The 20936-nt window shown below is 45.1% G+C and overlaps 1 protein-coding gene across 1 annotated transcript; it reads left to right on the top strand.

The window, feature by feature from the left end:
* Positions 1 to 3817: 3817 nt before the first annotated feature.
* On the top strand, positions 3818 to 12994 carry LOC128343819 (class I histocompatibility antigen, F10 alpha chain-like). The gene is made up of 6 exons (XM_053293254.1): positions 3818 to 3887; positions 4684 to 4956; positions 5951 to 6223; positions 6608 to 6892; positions 8885 to 8968; positions 12936 to 12994. Exons 1-6 carry the CDS (start codon positions 3818 to 3820, stop codon positions 12992 to 12994), a joined length of 1044 nt encoding a protein of 347 aa, XP_053149229.1.
* Positions 12995 to 20936: the final 7942 nt, after the last annotated feature.

The following is a 20936-nucleotide window of genomic DNA, read 5'->3' as shown; positions in this document are numbered from 1 at the left end:
AACAGCAATAATAAAGGAATTTTTTTTAAAAAACCTAATTATTATATTGGGGGGGAATATAGACCAATAATGGGGAAAGAGAAGACTTTTGCAGATGCCATGGACAGCCAGGGAAACAAACGAACGGATCATGGAACAAATCAATCCAGAATTTTCACTCGAGGCACAAATGACCAGGCCAAACTATTCAGACACATTATGCGAAGATCTAACTCCCTTGAGAAATTCATAATGCTGGGGAAAGTGGAAGGAAAGAGAAGAAGAGGACGACCAGCAGCAAGGTGGATGGACTCCATTACGACAGCAATGAATGCACCACTGAGAGAACTAAAAGGCCAAGCTGAAGACAGATCATCCTGGAGAGAATCTATCCATGTGGTCGCTAAGAGTCGACACTGACTTGACGGCACTTAATCAATCAATCAATCAATCAATGGGAAAGGGGAGTAATAGGAAATAGGAAACAGGAATAGGAAACATAAGAAAATGAACATTAAATATACAGAGTGCTTAAGTTCCATATTTTGTTACAGACAAAATCAGTTCAATAACGATGGCTCTGTGATCTTCTAGGTTTGCCCTTTAAGACGCTGCACATCCTGTTAGGACCCTTATTCCTTGTAGCATTAAGAATAGTGTGGATATTGTTCAGATCTTTCTTTCTCGACAGGATCAAACTTGGAAATCCCAAGAGCTGTTCATAAAATCAGATCTAAGTTCGTCTCTCAATCATCGTGTAATAAAAGCAAGTCTGAATCTATCGCAGCCATTTTGGCTGAGAATAGAAGCTCTCTGTTAGAGCCAAGAATTGAAGCAGCTCTCTGCTTCGATTCCCTCTCTGCCTTTCCTTCCTTCTCCATTCTTCTCCTTCCTTCTGTGGGTTTCCTGTTCCTCTATTTCTCTCTCTCTCTGGCTCTGTCAGAGTGACCAGCAGCCTCTTAATGCCACCAACCTCTCCTTTATTCGACTTTCCGCCCGGGCTCCCTAGCTACAATCACTACAAAACCATTTTTTTAGAAGAGATGGGGGGTGGGTGCACTTTGGAATCAATAACAACTCCATCTAGTGAATGATATTTTGGTTTTTGCACAAACAGAGAGGGTGGAAAGAGTAACAACAACAATGATCATTATTTTCTTTATTAAATTTATATCCCTCACTTCCTCCAAGGAGGTCAGAGCAGTGTACATGGTTATTTTTATCTTCACAACAATTCTGTGAGGTAGGTTAGGTTGAGAGATACATGACTGGCCCAGAGTCACCCAATGAGTTTCATGGCTGAATGGGGATTTAAACTCGGGTCTTCCCGGTCCTAGTCCAACACTCTAACCACACCAGACACAAAATGTGCAGTTCTTTAAAAAAACTGCTGTTCTTTATCAACAAACAAACAACAACAATAATAAATAATACAGTTCAGAAATTCAGGCCAGAACTGAATCTCCTTGATCCACACACTTGTTGACACTCTCAACGAACTCCAAAAGGTTTGTGAGTCAAGATTTCCCTTTGCAGAAGCTATGCAGGTTCTCCCCCAGCAGGGCCTGTTCTTCTATGTGCTTTACAATTTTTTCCTTCAGGTTGTTTTCCATCAATTTGCCTGGAATGGACATTAAGTTAACCAGCCTGTAATTTCCTGGATCACCCCTGGATCCCTTTTTGGAAATTAGTGTTACATTTGCTACTTTCCAGTCCGGTACAGAGCCTGATTTCAAAGATGTTAGATATTTTGGCAAGGAGGTCAGCAATTTCACATTTGAGTTCTTTAAGGACACTTGAATGGATGCAGTCTGTCTGGCCCTGGTGATTTGTTAGTTTTCAGATTTTCCAGACAGTTTAGAACATCATCCCTTGTCACTTCTATCTGACTCAGTTCTTTAGCCTCCATCCCTGAAAAGTCTGGTTCAGGAACAGGTATATGCTCTGTATCCTCTGCCGTGAAGTTGGACGCAAAGTACTCATTGAGCTTCTCTGCAACCTCCATATCCTCCTTAATAATCCCTTTCACTCCCTCATTGTCTAATGGTCCAACCGCCTCCCTGGCAGGTTTCCTGTTTCTGATGTATTTAAAGAAGTTTTTATTATCCCCCTTGATACTTTTAGCTAAATGTTCCTCAAACTCTCTTTTTGCCTCCCTTATTGTGACCTTGCATTTCTTTTGCCACCTTGCATTTCACTGCCACACTCAACTTTAGTCAAATTTTTGTAATTGTTTTTATCTGCCATGTTCGACTTTACTCTGCATTGTTAAAAAAAATGTTTTATTTGGCTCAGTGAGCAACTAAAGTTTCAAGAAACGACTAAACTATGTATCTGAAGTAAAAAGCCACTGATTTGCGAGTTTACTGTAAAGAGCAGTACAAAATATTGATAAAACTTCATGTAAAAGATGGTCGTATGTTATGATGTCTGACCTTGAAGATGAAATATTTTTCTCAATCATTTGTTCTGTTGCAGCTATTTATATGAAATTATAGGCAGTGGAACTGTTTTGTTTTGCCTTAAAAAATTTAGAAGGAAACTTTAAAATTTAAATAAATATTAAGGTATAAGTAAATAATTTGCTTGAGTTTTAATGTCTTGTCAGGTAAGCAATGGAGGGGGCGGAGGGGGGCACCATTGTTGGGCTGCGCTTAGGGCATCAGTTGCCCTTATTCCGGCCCTGTATATATCCCACATCATATAGGGAGGGCAGATTAAAGGGTGGGGAGGAGGAGAAGTTCCTTGCAAAGTCTCCTCCTGAGACAGAGTTCATTTAGGGGAGATCATCTACCTGATCCCACTCAGAAAATGGTTATTCGATCCCCACTAAGCAGCAAGACTAATACACCCCCCCTTCACCCAAGTGCTCCATTGTACCCCCTTCCCTTCCTACCTTGGCATGGGCAGCTCCAGAAGGGGGCAGGAACCCCCCCCCCGAAGTAGCTTGCCCCCACCTGCCCCTCCATTCTGTTTCAGAAGCTGAATACATGGGACACAGCTTGCCACCCACAAATGGAACACAGGAAGCTGCCATACTGAGTCAGACCCTTGGTCCATCCAGCTCAGCATTGTCTACCCAGACTGGCAGCAGCTTCTCCAAAGCTGCAGGCAGGAGTCCCACTCAGCCCTAGTCTGGAGCAATTCCAGATGGGACTTTTAGCTCGGAAAGGAGGGTGTGCATTCACACATCATCCAGCTTGAAGTCGAAGTCCCTGAGAGCTACCCAGGAACACTCCACACACGATTTGGGTTTTTCATTGCCCTTTGGCACTTAGCTTGATTTGATTTGATTTGATTTATTTAACATATTTCTATCCACCCAAACTTGCATCTCTGGGCCGTTTAAAACTGAAAGGTTAAAACATCACCGTAAAATATTTATGTCTGGGGTTAAAAAATTCACTTTTTGCATTGGGTTCTTTGGACACATTTGAATTCCCAGTAAACCCGGGGTAAAGCTGGTGTCTGGAAAAGCTCCAGGGGGGAGGGGGGTTGAATCTTCTGGGGACTATGCCTGCTTGCTACCACAAGACTAGCTCTCCTCCCATAGACCAGCTCTTGGCCCCTTCTGTGCCGCCGCCTCAAGTGTGTTTGTTTGTTGTTTGTGTTTGTGTCGTCAGTGCATCCCAGGCAGAAGGGCGAGGTGGCAGAGAGAATTTTCAGTGAGGTTTGGTTTCCATCCGCCCAGCAACTGCCCACATGCATTTTTCTGATTGGTGGGTTATTCCCTTCTCAGCCAATCCCAGCCCGGAGGCACCTCAGGGTCGCCCCTGTCCTACGCCCCGCTCGACAGCAGCTGAAAGATCGCGCCCCAGAAACAACAGACTCCAGCCAGATGCCACTTCGGGATGCCCGTCGCTTGCTCCTGGGGGCAGCTGCCCTCTTCTTGCTGGGGGGCTCCTTGGGTGAGTCTCCGAGGTGGAGTGTGGGCTAAAGAAGCGTCTCCCCGCACTTTCCAGTTGTGGAAGAGACTCCGGATCCTGCAAACTCGTTTTCCGCACGGGGTGGGTGTGGTGCCCCTCTCTGGCTCCTCTCTTGCTTTTCTTCCGTTCCTGGGCGGCTGCGCTTTGCGGGGGAGTTCCGGGCTAATCTCCCCCCACGTGTCCAGGGCTATGCTGGGGCTCCCCTATGGGAACTTCTTGGCCGAGGCTGGGGATGAGCTGCAGCAGAGCCAGAAAAGGTGGCTCTTGGCTCCCTTCCTAATCGCAACCAGTTTTGCCAGCTGAAACCCCACTGAGTCTGCAAGTAATGTGGTTGCCGTCATGTGGTCGAAGATTGCAGCCTCCATTCTGCTTCTGCACAGACTAGCAGGCTGTCCCGTGTCCTTCCTGGCCAGGCGGAGTTGTGCAAGCTCAAGGGAAGCGCTTTGTTTTCTGTACACCACTCCCAGACCCTGAACATTTAGGAGGCCTTTTTATAATCCTCGCCATTCCTTCCATGTTACAGTAGTTTATTGCAGCAGAGACGGGGGAGGGGGGGTTGAGGGGGGGGATACAGCAGACGGCTGCCCCAACATGCCCAGACACAGAGGGGGAGGGGGACAGGCAGAACAAGGAGGGTGATCCAAAGTGAGATGAATGGGAGACCCATGTGAGATCTGCCCTGGTGTGTATTTGAATGGGAGACCCACGTGAGCACTGTATGACAGCAAGGTGATAACGGCAAGGCCTCCTACCTCTGTCCATCTCTCTCCCTTTTCAGGCTCCTCGTCACACTCTCTGAGGTTTCATATTGCAATGTGGGATTCTGCTGAAGGGCTACCCCAATTCATCGGTCAGGGGTACCTGGATGACCAGATCTTCATGCACCATGATAAGAAGATAAGACAGCCCATGCCTGTAGTTCCATGGATGAAGAAGTTAGTGAAGGACGATCCTGAGCACTGGAACTTGTACATTCGGGATACGGCGCGTCTGAATGAGACTCTGAGGCAACATGTGGTGATGGTTCAGAGATATGGCAACCAGAGTGAGAGTGAGTGGATGTTGGAAGAGCCACTGATACCACCCCCACCATCCTCCTCCCTCTCAGGGGCTGCTGAGTTTCTTGTAAGGGCCAGAGGGACTAGGACTTGACTTGAAGACATTCAATAGATGCCACTTGAACTAGCATATGAGGATGGAAGCAGCACCTGTTGATATGCTACCTGTACTTCAGCTGCATGACTGCCAGAAATCCAACGGGTGCTGTTCCAGTCTCCAAATGCTGGGGAAAACACCATCGAGTGAGGTCCTGCCTGTCATTCTGCTGTTAGACACAAAGCTCTGGGCATGGTGGAAGCACAATCATTTTTATAGCTGAAACGTTACTTTCTTCCATCATGCCTGTCATTCAGTGGTTAGACATAAGAGCTCAATGACAGGCAGAAATTCAGAAAGTAGCATTTCCTCCAGCATTTGCAGTTTGGAACTGCACCCACTGAAGTTCTGGCTGACAGGCAGCTCAAGTACAGGCGGAATATCAACAGGTGCTGCTTCCTCATATCCTAGGTAAAGTTGTACATTTCAGCTTCCATGAAAGGAAGCTATTTTAGGAATCGATTTATTATGAAGCAACAGTTTCCTCTGAAGAAAACCTTCCCTTTAATGACTTAGGTGCAATCTAATGTATGCTTTTTGTGGGCCTTAGGGTAAATATGCATCTATTATCCTGTTCAGAGCATAATTTCTTGTTTTTGAGGCTTGACATTTTCCTGTAATGGGGATGTCTCTTGGAGACTGGCAAGGCTTATTGGGTTTTAAAATCCGCTAGTTATTTGGCCCGAGTGTTGGTTCAGGGCACCATGCATTCTGCACACAATCGACACTTTGTTCCAGAGAGAATGCTGGTGCATCTCCAAGGGAAGAGTTTTCTAGTCATGGGGATGGAGTGATATGGGGTATCCGGAAGCTCAGTTTAGGGGGCATCAGCATGTTGCTGGTTTAGGCTGTTGATGAGGAACCAACTTCAGTCTCCTCTTCCTGTTTAGGTTTTCTCACCTGGCAGGGAATAAGTGTCTGTGAACTGAGGGAGGACGGTCAGAAATTGGGGAATATCAGTTTTGGCTACAATGGGAGGGACTTTATCCACTTCGACAAGGACACCCTCTCCTGGATTGTATTAGCCAATGCTCCAGAGTTCAAGAGGAAGTGGGACACTTTCAGAGCCAGTCCTCTTTATTGGAAGGACTTCCTGGAAGGGGAATGCATTGAATGGCTAAAGAAATACCTAAAGTATGCCAAGGAATCTCTGTGGAGGAGAGGTGAGAACAGATATTTCTCTGCCTTGTTGCCCCCTGTGCAATCTAGACTGAAAAGTTGATCTTCCTGTTGTGGAGAATGAACAAGGGAAGAGATTAGGATTATGGGCTAGATGTGGGATATCTGAGGATGTTCTGTGTTACAAGATGCTTATGGAGGTTGCTGCAACCCGGAGGCTTTCATTTCTCTGTGTTGCTGCAGGTCTGTGGTCCCCCATGTCAGGACTGAGGGTAGGACTGGCTGACCATTTAGGTTCCTTCCTACTCACAGAGCACGGCATCTATCATGACAGCTATTGGAGAAATGCTGTATGATATATTGAAATGCATCAATACATCAAATGTATATGAAATGTATGGAAATTGCCCATGATTGCATTTTTGCAGAGCCCCCAGTGGTGAAGGTGCTGCGAAAGATGGACTCCAATGGCCTGGAGACTCTCATCTGCCGTGCTTACGGCTTCTACCCCAGAGAGATCCATCCAACTTGGAAAAAAGACGGGGAGTTGTTGGAGCAGGAGACCCACTGTGGGGATGTTGTCCCCAACTCAGATGGGACCTACCACACCTGGACTGACATCAATATTGACCCCAAGGACAGGGCCCACTACCAGTGCCAGGTGGAACATGTTGGTTTTCCAGAGCCTCACCTCTTCGCCTGGAAGGAACCTGGTGAGCGACTGAGCAGGGGGAAGAAAGGACTGGCTTTTTTGCAACTTTGGGTGGGCAGATCCTGGGAGATGAGGAAGGGATTATCATCATCAGGGGTGCTCTTTGGATCGGTCTTCCAAGTGGAAGTCCAGGCCTCAGCACCGGGAGGGGGCTCCAAAATGCCCAGGGGGAGGGTCATTGGAGCAAGAGACCCACCATGGGGATGTTGTCCCTAACTCAGATGGCACCTACTGTACCTGGATCAATCAATCAATCAATATTGACCCCAAGGACAGGGCCCACTATTTCTGCCACGTTGGCTTTTCAGAGCCTCCCCTCTGTGCCTGGATGGAACCTGGTGAGAGATTGAGTGGGGGATATGAAACGTGTGGATGGGATGAACGCCAAGAAGAGTGTCACAACCTATAATATTTAAACTATTGTTGATGGCTTTATAAGGGGCTTAGACAAATTCATGGAGGACAGGTCTATCAGTGTCTGCTTCTGAGGATGGGAGGCAATCTCTAGGCTGAGAGACTATCTCAGTATCATCTTAATGCATTGGAGTGGGGGTGGCGAGGGCTTACATGACTGAAGATCTGGGTGCTTTGAAGAAATTAGATAGAGGGCTGCCTGCTCCCAAGAGTTTCTGCCTGCTTGACAGGATCATCAGAGGGGACTCTGCGCCTCATGCCAACAGTGAGGGAGGCTCGGCTGTTGAGAACGTGGGGCAGGACATTCTTCTCAGACATTGCCCCCAGCCTTTGGGATGCTCTTGCGGCTGGCATCCGCTCCTCAGTCTCCACCACAGCTTTAAGAAAGCAAGTCCAAAGCTCTCTGTTTTGTGTTGTACTGTTTTTTAATATCTATTTATATTTAATATTTGCATTTTAACTGTGCATTGTTTTAACTGTTTTAATTATATTGTAAACCACTTTGAGATTATTTGAATAAAATCCAGTCTATAAACAAAGAAATAAATTGGGTGCCTCCAGCATCAGTCTTTAACATTGCCTCCTTTCCTTCGCTGGTTCTGCCACACCATGAAAGGAAGAAACATGCTTTTCCTGGTTCTTTTTATTGGGGGAAATATGGCTCCTTGCTATAGTTACAGGGCATGGTAATTTCTCCCCCTGTAATGCATCAGGAAAAGGATGCAATGTCATGAGGTTGCTTGTTTCCCTTCCTGGTGCATTATGGGATGAGATCAGGGAAGGAATGTGGTGATGTAAAATGCTGTCATTGAAGCCTCTGATTTCTTCAAAGGAGCCAGATCTTCACTAAAAGTAATCCCCCAGCCCCGATACTCTTGGATGCAGTATCAATAGGGAAACAGCAGCAGGAGAGAGGGCATGCCTTCATCTCTTGCCTGTGGGCTTCCCAGAGAGATCTGGTGGGCCACTGTGGGAAACAGAATACGGGACTAGAAAGGCCTTGGGCATGACCAAGCAGGGCTGTACTTATGTTCTTAATAATACCAATATAATGAGGAATTGTATCAAATGGTTTATCAATAAGGATGTTTTCATCACAGTCATTTGCTGGGGGGAAAAACCCCTATCCCTCTGATTGAACTTGCAATACCTTAGCCCCAATTTTCAGGCCGATGCAATGCTAGCCTCCTTGGGGAGGGAACTGGAGACTATCGGGGGCCAACTAAGAGCAGGCCCTGCTTATCACAGCTGGGATTCTTTTTATGGCTTAGCCCAAGAGACCCCCCCACCTCTCACTCTAGCTCTGCAGAGACTCTTGGGAGCTTTTTTCGCTCCTGTCTGACTGGCTAACCTCGAGGGTCTTGCTAGTTTCAGACATCTAAAAGCAGTGGCATCTCACAGACTTTGATAAAAAGTGGGGCAGAATGGTTAATAATGACTAAATAGATAAATAATATTCATCACAGAGAAGATTGTTTAGGGACTCCAACTATTTGGTTCTATTTTTCTGTTCCCCCCCATCACTCCCCCATTGTTTGGGCACTCCCTTCAATTATTGTATTCTTGTTTTCCATTTCAGCTCCAGTGGGCCCCATTGTGGGGGGCATCCTGGGGGCTGTGGCTGCTCTTGTCCTGCTGGTGGCTGGGATCATCTTCTACATGAGTAAGGAAACTGTGGATGAAATTGCCGAGGGAGGAGAGATGCTTGTCTGTGGTAGAAACTCTCACTGCTGCATAGCACAGACTTCCTGTTTGGAGTGCGGGGGGGGGGGGGGGCAGTAATTACCTATAAAATCTCATAGTGCCTCTAAGCATCTGCCCCTGGACTAAGTGGCTTGAAGTTCATCTTCTCCACCCTAAATCAAAGTGGTGAAAAAATCCAGATTATCGACTCTCAACCCATGGCCATCTAGTCCAGCCCTCAGGTAAGGAGGGAAGTGTAAGGAGGGATTTAAGGATGTTCACAAACCAAACTTCATGTACCATGTCAGCATCACTGAGAGGGGAGGGGTGAGCGCGAGCTTTAAGAAAAGAGAACATGTTCTCATCTGCCCTCTTCCACCCCATGCAGATTTCTGCTGGGGTGATGCTCGTCCCAAGAACCTGTATGTGGTGCCAGCATTCACATGACATTTGTGCATGTGTGGGTGCCATTTGCATGGTAAGCGTGGTTTTGCTGATCACGCAAATGACAAGGGTGAATGCACAAATGCCATGTGTGTGCTGGCGTGGTGTGTGGGTTCTTTGGATGAGTGCCACCCCAACAGGTAGTTGCATAGGGCCTGCTCTTCTCTTTCTTTAAAAAACAAAACAAAACTCTCACTCACCACTCCCCTCCCTGTGACACTGAACTGGTTTGGACTTTGTCTGAACCGGTTTGGCGCCAAACCTGTGCACAAATCCCGGTTCATGCACACTCCTACTCTAAGGCCGAACTTTCCCCCAAACTCCAAATGGACATACTTTGACTTGTCCCAGTGACTTCAGTGGGACTTTCTCCTTTGAATATACATTTCTTACTTTTTATAATTGTAAAATGGTGAGTAAAAGGATGGATGTGGATAAAATTGGATGAGTCTGGGGAGTGCTTCTTCGGGACATTCACTCCTCATGTCTTTTCCAGTGAACAGACCAATCTGGGCCTTAAGGTCTCCCGGTCTGCCACTGACAACCATCCACCTCCAAGATAGTTGTGAAGCTGAAGCTAAGCACAGCATAAAATACCATCCTATATCCAGATAGCCTAAATAAAACATTGGTTAGGCAGCGTGCTGTATAATTTTTTTCCCATCTGTGTGTGGAATGAGTTTGTTCTGGGCGGCAGTATCAAGGGATTGTGTGCGCCCATGTATTCAGAGTGGGACCTTCCTGATTCAACCTGAGTGGGATCTAAAATTAACTGAGTGGACATCAAAAAATGCTTGAGTGCGCATACACACGCATGTGTTAGTGGGAACACTTCAGTTAGGGATCTGGCCCTTATTTCCTAGCATTTTAGAGCATGAGTGAACATAGACAGTCCTTAACGCAACATGTAAAACTAAAAGGAATGTTTGTTAACTAGCTTAACCCGTGCAGAGCATCTGCGCACTAGTACTTGATTCCCCTCACCCCCTGCCACAGCTCCCCTCACCTCAGAGATCTCTCCACCCTCACCTGAGCCGCACTCCTGCTCCTCCTCCTCCTCCTCCTCGATCCCCTTGCTTCTTCCATCCCCCTCACCCCTCTTGGTCGCGGTTGCAGCATTGTGGTACCTACTGGCCAAGCTGCAACCCTCTATCCCCAGAGACCTCCCCACCCTCACACGAGCCCGGGTCCTGCTCTTCCTCACAGCAGCAGCAGCAGCAGTTGACTGGGCCCTTCCTCACTGCCGCCACCACCATGGCCACTCGTTCTCCTCACGCCGCTGATAGGCCCAGGCCCATCCATTGCCTTCCTCCTTCCCTCCGCCAATGGTCTCTGTAGCTCCAATAGAAGCAGTGGTCGACAGGGTCCTTCCTCGTTCCCCTCAGGCCACTGACAGACTCGGGCCCATCCCTCGCCCTTCCTTCTTTCTCACTTCACCTCCATTCTTTTTCTCCCTCCTCCACTTGCTCTTCCCCTCCCTTCTTGTTTCCCTTCTTTCTCTCCTTTCCTGAGTTAACAGATCTTGTTCATCTTGTTTCCTCATCTAATTGACACAGTGGCAGCCTCCTTCTCCTGAAGGGGCCCTTTCCTCCCTCATAACCCCTCTCTTTGCAGACCCCTGCCCACTATCCTTTGTTTGTTTGTTTGTTTCTCTCCGCTACAATCAAGAACATCTTTCGACCAGTTACAGTTACATTCCGAAAGTCCTTAACCATCACAGGCTCCTCCTGCCGATCTGCATGTGGAATCCCCACTGTCCAATCACCATGGTGCTTCTGCTCACGTACCCTCCTGAGATCTGTCACACACAGGATTAGCCACACCTTAGAGAATTAAATATAGACTAGCCGACCCCGCAAAGAGCATCTGTGCGCTCTTTGGGGCCGGAGGTTACCTCCCCCCCCCCCCCGCCCTTCTGCCCAGTCTCTGCTTCCGGGCCCAGCCACCTCTCCTCCCCACTGCCACTTCTGCCCCCTCCCCCGCCACTTTCTTTCCCCCCTCCTGGGCCTTGCCTCTGCGGCCTGGCTGGGCCTGCCACCTCTGGCCTCCACAGCTGGGCCGCCACCACGGCAACCAATCCTCCTGGGTGCGCCTCAGCCAATCAGACGGGTCCGCCACCTAGCCAATCAGCTGGGCTCTGGGACACACATTCCAAGGCACACCCAGGAGAATTAATATAGTAGATAGAATAGATGGTACATTCCTGCCTACTGTAAAGTAAAGTGTGCTGTTAAGTCGATTTCGACTCCTGGTGCCCACAGAGCCCTGTGGTTTTCTTTTGGTAGAATACAGGAGGGGTTTACCATTGCCCCCTCCCACCCAGTATGAGGAAATGCCTTTCAGCATCTTCCTATATCGCTGCCACCCAATATAGGTCTTTCCCATAGTCTGGGAAACATACCAGCAGTGGGTTTCGAACCGGCAACCTTCTGCTTGTTAGTCAAGCATTTCCCTGATGCGCCACTTAAGGTGGTTCCTGCCTACTGAGGATATGTATATTCCTGCCTATTGAGGATTACCCAGCATGCATCGGATGAAGTAGCGTTATTGTAGTATTTTTTGTTTTAGGGTTCCACAAAACTCTTGATTGTCTTTGCTGCTGCAGACTAACATGTCTGCCCCTCTTTAACATTTGGAGTCTTTTGGCTGGGAATCTAGTCTTATCTCAACCCGATCCGATGCTCAGGAGCTTCTCTGTTGTTGTTGTTGTTGTTGTTGTTGTTGTTTCATTACTACTACTATTTATATACCACTTTTCCACAAATATGTTCAAGTGGTGAACATAGAACATAAATTAATAGAATGGTGCCCTGTCCTCACAATCTAAAAAGAAATATGACTACGGGAGGGATGCTGCACTGGGATTGGAGAGGGACACTTGCTCAGATCTAAATATAAGAAAATTGCCACTTAGCAGGGATAAGCACTAGGAACAAAGGAAGCTGCTCCAGGGTTGCAGGCAGGAATCTCTCTCAGATGCTGTCAGGAAGGGAACTTGGAACCTTCTGCTCTTCCCAGAGCAGCCCCATCCCCTGAGAACTTTCAGTGCTGCTCACACATATCTAACCAGGGCAGACCCTGCTTAGCTAAGGGGACAAGTCATGCTTGCCACCATGAGACCAGCCCTCCTCCCATACTTTCCTGTACCCTCAGAGTCACCTCTGCCCTCCCAGTTCAAGCCTTCAGATGCTCTGCTAAGTGGTCCTTGGGTGATTTCCAGAGGGAAGCTAATGGGGTCAAGTTGGAGCCAAGCAGGTGGTGGCTTAATGCTAGGAAAGACCTAAGAATTACTACTAGGAATTAATACTAGGAAAGGTTCTAAGAATTACACAGAAAACCTGTGGGCCTTTCTCCACTGGCGTTGCGATGAAGAGACTGGACCAGCGTCTGCCTGGGAGGGGTTAAAGAGCCCTGTCTCACTGCTGCAGAGGGAGGGACGAGGTATGTGTGTGTGTGACTTTAGGGTGACTTTCCACTCTGACGCTCTGATTTTGTGTTTGCAGAGAAGCAGCAGGGAGGCTACAAAGCAACATCAGATGAGAGACCCTCCTCCTCCCTCTGAAGTGACCCTTCAGCACCAGAGATGTGGCTGAGGGGCAGTGGTGGTGGAGTGCTACAGGGTTGCAGTCCTTTTTTTTTCATATTTAAATTTTTATTGATTTTAATAATATCTTAACATTTACATCACATTAAACAAAGATTGACTTCCCGCTCACACCTCCTCGTGAATCACCAACTTAGCAGTATTAATTATAGGAATAGTCAGGAAGAGAAACAACATTTTGGGTAAGAGATTCATTTTCACCACTGAAATTCTGCCCATTAAAGATAATTTCATATCAGACCATCTATGTAAATCAGTTTTTACTGTATTCCATGTTTTAATATAATTATTTGAGAACAACAAGGAGTTATTATTTGTCAGCCAAACACACAAATATTTAATTTTCTTCTCCACTTTCAGCTCACTTATTTCCAAGAATCTATCCTCAGATTTCTGATCCATATTTTTAGTCAACACCTTCATTTTAATCTTGTTTATATAAAACCCTGCCAATTGGCCAAATTGTTGTATTTTTTCCAAAAGTCTTCCAATCTTGTCCAACGGATTTTCTAAGAAAAACACAATATCGTCCTCAAAGGCTCTTAGTTTATACTCTTGTTTCCCAATTTTCGGGCCTTGTAATTGATCATCTTCTCTAATATTTCTACAGAGCACTTCCAGTACTAATATAAAAAGTAATGGGGAAAGTGGACATCCTTGTCTAGTTCCTTTTTGTATTTTACAATTGTCTGATAATTCCCCATTTACAATAATCTTAGCATATTGCTCCGAATAAATTGTCTTGATAGCCCTAGTAAAATTATTACCCACGCCCATTGCATCTAATAACCTCCACATGAACTGCCAGGAAAGGTTATCAAAGGCTTTCTCTGCGTCCAGAAAGATCATAGCTATCTGTTTATCATTGTGTTTTTCATAATACTCCAATACATTCAAAACTGTTCTCACATTATCTCTTAATTGCCTCTTTGGCAAAAAGCCAGCTTGATCCTCATGAATAAAAAGTCTTAGTATAGCTTTCATTCTTTTTGCCAAAATGGCAGCGAAGAGTTTATAATCATTATTCAAAAGTGAGATTGGCCTGTAGTTTTTGACTTGCGTCAAATCTTGATCCGGTTTTGGGATTACTGTAATATTGGCATACTTCCAAGACTCCGGCATAATCCCTCTTTGCAAAATGTCGTTCATAGTCCATTGCAAAGGCTGTAGAATTTGATCTTTAAATGATTTATAGTACAAAGCTGATAGCCCATTGGGTCCTGGGGCCTTGTTGGCCTTACTCTGATTTATTGCTTCTGTTACTTCCATTATTGTTATCGGAGCATTCATAATTTCTATATGTTCCTTAGAAAGTTTTGGGATATTTTTATTTTTAAGAAATTGTTCAATTTTTGTATCCTCTACTATATTTCCCTTATATAATTCTGAATAGTATCTGAAAAATTCTCCTCTTTTTTCCTTACCATCATAAGAAAGCCCATTTTTTGTAAGTATTTTGGATATATAGGTTTTTTTTTCACAGTTCTGATTTTCCAAGCCAGCAACTTGCCTGGTTTATTTGCAAATTCGAATGACCTTTGCTTGACATATTTTAAGTTCCGTTCAACTTCATTTACTACTAGCATAGAAAGTTGTTGTTGAAGCATTTTGATAGCTTGCGTAATCATCTTCTTATCCTTGGCCCATAGTAATTCTCTTTCTTTTTTAGAAATCTGCATCAATAATGTCTCTTTTTCCAATCCTCTTTGCTTTCTAAAATATGCATTTTGCTGTATAAAGAAACCTCTCATAACCACTTTTCCTGCATCCCAGACTTTGTTGTCCATTCCTTGATTTAAATTCAGCTCAAAATAGTCCTTTAGCTTTCTCCACAACATCTGATTTTTTCAGCAAATACTCATTCAATCTCCAGTGAAAAGAAACCATTCCTTTCTTCTTCCATGTAAAACAAATTGGGTTATGATCTGAAAAAGTTCTGGGCAAAGTATCCATTCTTTTTATACATGGCATAATAGATTTTGATGTCCAGACCATATCTATCCTTGAATGAGATTGATATCTTTCAGAGAAGTAAGTGTATTCTTTTGCATTTGAATTTTTAATTCTCCAAAAATCGTAAAGATCCATATGTTCTGCTAAATCAAAAAACACTTTAGGAAGCTTGCCTTGTAGGTTCCTTTCCAGTATATCAGTTTTTCTATCCAAAGATGTAGAGACAACACCATTAAAATCTCCCCAAATAATCAAATTAACATTCGATAACTCGGCTATCTTCTGTTCTAAATAATTATAAAATTCAACTTTCTTTTCATTAGCTGCATAAATTCCAATTATCACCATTTTAATTCCAGAAATTAAAATTTCCAAGGCTAGCAGCCTGCCTTCTTCATCTTTAAAAATCAACTTGGGTTCAAATTGTTGTTTGACATAAAATACTACCCCCTTTTTTTTTTCTTATCAGAAGAAACAAATTCTTGTCCTAAAACCTTATTAACCAGAAGTTTTCTGTCTTGTTTTCTAATACAGGTGAAACTCGGAAAATTAGAATATCGTGCAAAAGTCCATTAATTTCAGTAATGCAAATTAAAAGGTGAAACTGATATATGAGACAGACGCATTACATGCAAAGTGAGATAAGTCAAGCCTTAATTTGTTATAATTGTGATGATCATGGCGTACAGCTCATGAAAAACCCCAAATCCACAATCTCAGAAAATTAGAATATTACATGGAACCAAGAAGACAAGGATTGAAGAAAAGAACAATATCGGACCTCTTGGCATTGCCAAGAGAAGGATGAGAGACATGAGACCAAACAATGCAGAATTGCTGAAGGCCACTAATGAAGCATCCTGGTCTTCCATAACACCTCATCAGTGCCACAGGCTGATAGCATCCATGCCACGCCGCATTGAGGCAGTAATTGCTGCAAAAGGGGCCCAAACCAAGTACTGAATACATATGCATGCTTCTACTTTTCAGAGGTCCGATATTGTTCTATTCTTCAATCCTTGTCTTCTTGGTTCCATGTAATATTCTAATTTTCTGAGATTGTGGATTTGCATTACTGAAATTAATGGACTTTTGCACGATATTCTAATTTTCCGAGTTTCACCTGTATGTGTCTCCTGTAAACATACAATGTCCACATTTTGTTTCTTAAGAAAATGAAACACTTTATTTCTTTTTATTTTAGTGTTTAACCCATTAATGTTCCAAGAAGCTATCTTGTAATCCATTTGGTCTAATTAGAATTATGTGTTGAGGGGGATGGTTGCTCTGAAGATTTTATTTTTTTTTTGTATTTTTGCCAAAATTCTTGCGCTTTAAGGAGTTCTGTGAACCTATTCTTCTTGCCCTTGTAAAAGAAGGAGACCCCTTCAGGTATTTCCCATCTGAAACGTATTCCATTTGCATTCAAAGCATCTGTCAAAAATTTGTAATCCTTATGTTTCCTTAAAATCCTAGATGGTATTTCTTTCAAAATTTTTACCTGCTGAGTTTCAATAATGAGGGCTTTGGCAAAATGAGCTTGAAAAATCTGCTCAGTGATTGATTTTGAATTGAATTGAGCCAGGCAATCCCTGGGTAATTTATTTCTTGTGGCAAATTCTGAGTTTAGACGAAAAGCTGCATCAATCTGCGCATCCATCTCTTGACCTGAAATTCCCAAAAGTGATGCAAGCAGGGTTGCAGTCCTGGTACTTTTTCCCCTCCAAGGTCTCAGCAGGGATTCAGGGCTTTCTACAGGGAAATAATGGGCTGCTCGTGCTATTCCATGCATTCCCGTGGCCATTGGGAAGGAACCAGTGCATTCCAGTGGGCATTCCCTGTCATTCATTCTAGTACATGCCCTAGAATTGACCTGATCCTCAACTTCTTGTAACAGAAGCCCCCCCCCCCAATTATTGCATTTATCTATGTAAGGGGTGTGGCCACTGGGATGGGCGTGGCCATGGGGCATGACTGTCAAGGTGGGTGTGGCTATGGGGGCTGACATGGAGAGCACCTGTATTCTGAATATGCAACTACATCACTGCTGATGGGTGTCTTTGTGAAGAGACATTAGATTGGCCCTGAAGGGGTAAAAGAGCTGTTTCCAGCATTCTTCACCCCTCCCCTCCCCTCCCCTCCCGGCAGGTTTGGGGACAGAATGCCAGAGATAGCTAGTCTTCCCCTCTAATATATGTGGAATATATGTTTTCCTCTCTAGGGTAAACAGCAGCTTCAAAAGGAGTGTGTGGCTAACCCCCTTTTAAATCCAGACTAAAGGTTGGGATGTAATTGCGAATATGACAGATATTTATACTGTATACTGTTTTTCAACAAAAGTTCCCAAAGCGGTTTACATAGATATAAACAGAGAAATAAAAAGGCACCCTCTCTTCACAGGGCTCACAATCTAAAAAAGAAACATAAGATAGACACCAGCAACAGCCACTGGAGGGATGCTGTACTGGGGAAGGATAGGGCCAGTTGCTCTCCCCTTGCTGAATAAAGAGAATTGCCACTTTTAAAAGGTGCCTCAGTTAGTGGAGGACTGCTAACAGATTCCCCTAGCCCCCCACCCCCCCACCCCCACAATTTGTTATTTCCATTTTCAGGCTGTTAACCTTTTTGTTTTTGCTAAAATGTTCTGATTTTTTTCATTGTGTTTTATGATTCCTAATGTCTAAATGTGTCCTTGTATTTCATAGAAAAGCAAGAGATAAAATAAAGAAATAAAATAAAGAAATGAATGGAATCCAGAGGCACTGAACTCCTCATTTCTCTTTCTACAAGTGACAAAAGTCAATGCAGCAATGACTCCTGCAGAGGGGACAGTCACCCAGGCTAAATGGACAGAGGAATCTCTTCAAGTGGTGGCTCTCAAAGTATTTTCATACTTGATGGCTGTTGAGAAGGAGACTTCTCAAAAATGAGGGGACTGGTAAAAAGAAAGCTGAAAGGGAAAGTCAGGAGGGCCAAATCACTCCATAAACATGGAACTTCTTCAAAACCACAGTAATGGAAGCTCAGTTGGCATGTGTACCAAGAAGGAGGAAAGGCACCACCAAGTTCAGGACGATGCTAGCACAGCTAACAAGTAGAGTCAGGGAAGCTGTAAAAGGGAAGAAGACTTTCTTCAAAAAATGGAAGTTGTGGTGCTCTGTTCCAACTGTGCAGGCGTGCTGGAGCACCTCGCAGTTCTCAGGCGCCACTGGGCCACACAGTCAGGCCCAGCGGCCGCTCCCGCTCTTCCCACTACCACCCCACCCACGGGGGATGGCTGGGTAGGCCTGCTCGCCTCACCCCCTTCCTCCGGCGGATAGAATTACTGACGCAATCTATGTTTCAGCCTCATGGGACAGAAGGTGCAGGATGCCAGCAGGAGGTCCGTCTCCAGATCTTGGAGGCATAGGGCTGTGGCCCCATGTTTGGGGGGTAAGAATGCCTCTGCATAGATGAACAAGCCTTGCTGAAGGAGAACCAGCATGGCTTCTGCCAGGGCAAGTCTTGCCTCACTAACCTTTTGGAGTTCTTGGAGAGTGTCAACAAGCATGTGGATAAAAGCGATCCAGTTGACATAATATACTTGGACTTCCAAAAATCCTTTGACAAAGTTCCCCACCAAAGGCTCTTGAGTAAACCTAGCAGTCATAGGCAAAGAGGATAGGCAAAGAGGATAGCAGTCATAGGCAAAGAGGACAGCCGATGGGAGCTGGGCAGTATCCCGTTTGGCAAAAGCCATCCTTTAAAGTGTGAGGCTGCAAAGAATGCAAACAAAACAGAAGGGGATGGAGCAAAACCGCATAAAGAGCAGATGGGAGCCTGTGCCAGGAGGTCAAAGAGTCAAAAGAGTAGCATACATCAGGGGAGAGATTCAGCGTATAGGGGCTTGTATGCCAATGCCAGAAGCCTCCGAACCAAGATGGGTGAGCTGGAGTGCTTGGTTGCTAAGGCAGAAATAGACATAGTGGGCATAACAGAAACATGGTGGAACAGTGAGAACCAGTGGGACACTGTTATCCCTGGGTATAAACTCTACAGAAAGGACAGGGAGGGGCGCCTTGGAGGAGGGGTAGCACTGTATGTTAAAGAAGGGATAGAATCTAATAAGCTAGAAAACCTAAGTGGACTGGAGTCCTCCACAGAAACCCTGTGGGTGACTATACAAGGTCGGAAAGGAAACGTGCTACTGGGGACGTGCTATCGCCCTCCGGATCAAAATGATGACAGTGACTGGGAGTTGCAGGAGGAAATCAGGGAGGCGTCAAGGAGAGGCAGGGCTGTAATTATGGGTGATTTCAACTACCCACACATAGACTGGGTAAATTCACATTCAAGTCAGGACAAAGAGGTCAAATTTCTAGATAGCTAAATGAATGTGCCCTAGAACAGTTGGTCATGGAACCAACCAGAGAGAAGGCGACCTTAGATCTAATTCTGAGTGACACCCAGGACCTGGTGCGTGATGTCAGTGTCATCGACCCTTTAGGGAACAGTGACCACAGTGCCATCACATTCAGCATACATGCGGGGAGAGAATCACAAAGGATGTCTAACACGGACATTTTGAATTTCAGAAGAGGAAACTTCTCCAAAATGAGGAGTATGGTGAAAAAAAAGCTGAGGGGGAAAATCAGGAGAGTCACTTCGCTCCAGAGTGCATGGAGTTTACTCAAAACCACAATACTAGAAGCCCAGTTAGATTGTATACCCAAAAGGAGGAAAGGTACCACTAAGTCCAGGAGGATGCCAGCATGGCTAACGGGTACCGTCAAGGAAGCCATAAAAGGGAAGAAGACTTCCTTCTGAAATTGGAAGGCCTGTCCAAACAAAGAGAACAAAAAGGAACACAAACTCTGGCAAAAGAAATGCAAGGTGACAATAAGGGAGGCAAAAGAGAGTTTGAGGAACATTTTGCCAAAAGTATCAAGGGGAATAACAAAAACTTCTTTAAGTACATCAGAAGCAGGAAACCTGCCAGGGAGGCGGTTGGGCCATCAGACAATGAGGGAGTGAAAGGGATTATTAAGGAGGTTATGGAGGTTGCAGAGAAACTGAATGAGTTCTTTGCATCTGTCTTCACGGCAGAGGATACTGAGCATATACCTGTTCCTGAACCAGGCTTTTTAGGGATGGAGGCTAGAGAGCTGAGTCAGATAAAAGTGACAAGGGATGATGTTCTAAACTGTCTGGAAAAACTGAAAGCTAACAAATCACCAGGGCCGGATGGCATCCATCCAAGAGTCCTCAAAGAACTCAAATGTGAAATTGCCGACCTTCTTGCTAAAATATTTAACTTATCCCTGAAATCGGGCTCTGTACCAGAGGACTGGAGAGTGGCAAATGTAACACCAATTTTCAAAAAGGGATCCAGGGGAGATCCGGGAAATTACAGGCCAGTTAGCCTAACATCCGTTCCAGGCAAATTGATGGAAAGCATCCTCAAGGATAAAATTGTAAAGCACCTAGAAGAACAGGCCCTGCTGGGAGTGAGCCAGCATGGCTTCCGCAAAGGTAAATCTTGCCTCACCAACCTTTTGGACTTCTTTGAGAGTGTCAACAAGTGTGTGGATCAAGGTGATCCAGTTGACATAGTCTACCTGGACTTCCAAAAAGCTTTTGACAAAGTTCCTCATCAAAGGCTCCTGAGGAAACTTAGCTGTCATGGGATAAAGGGACAAGTACATGCGTGGATTGCTAACTGGTTGAAAGACAGGAAACAGAGGGTAGGTATAAATGCAGAGTTTTCACAATGGAGGGAAGTAAGAAGTGGGGTCCCCCAGGGATCTGTGCTGGGACCGGTGTTTTTTAATGTATTCATAAATTATCTAGAAGCAGGGGTAAGCAGCGAGGTGGCCAAATTTGCAGATGATACCAAACTCTTCCGGGTAGTGAAATCTCAAATGGATTGTGAGCAGCTCCAAAAGGATCTCTCCAACCTGGGGGAGTG

The sequence above is a fragment of the Hemicordylus capensis genome, chromosome 2 (assembly GCF_027244095.1).
Source record: "Hemicordylus capensis ecotype Gifberg chromosome 2, rHemCap1.1.pri, whole genome shotgun sequence".
Classification (NCBI taxonomy): Eukaryota; Metazoa; Chordata; class Lepidosauria; order Squamata; family Cordylidae; genus Hemicordylus; species Hemicordylus capensis.
Note: the sequence above shows the minus strand (reverse complement) of the source record. Positions and strands in the feature narration are given on the sequence as shown.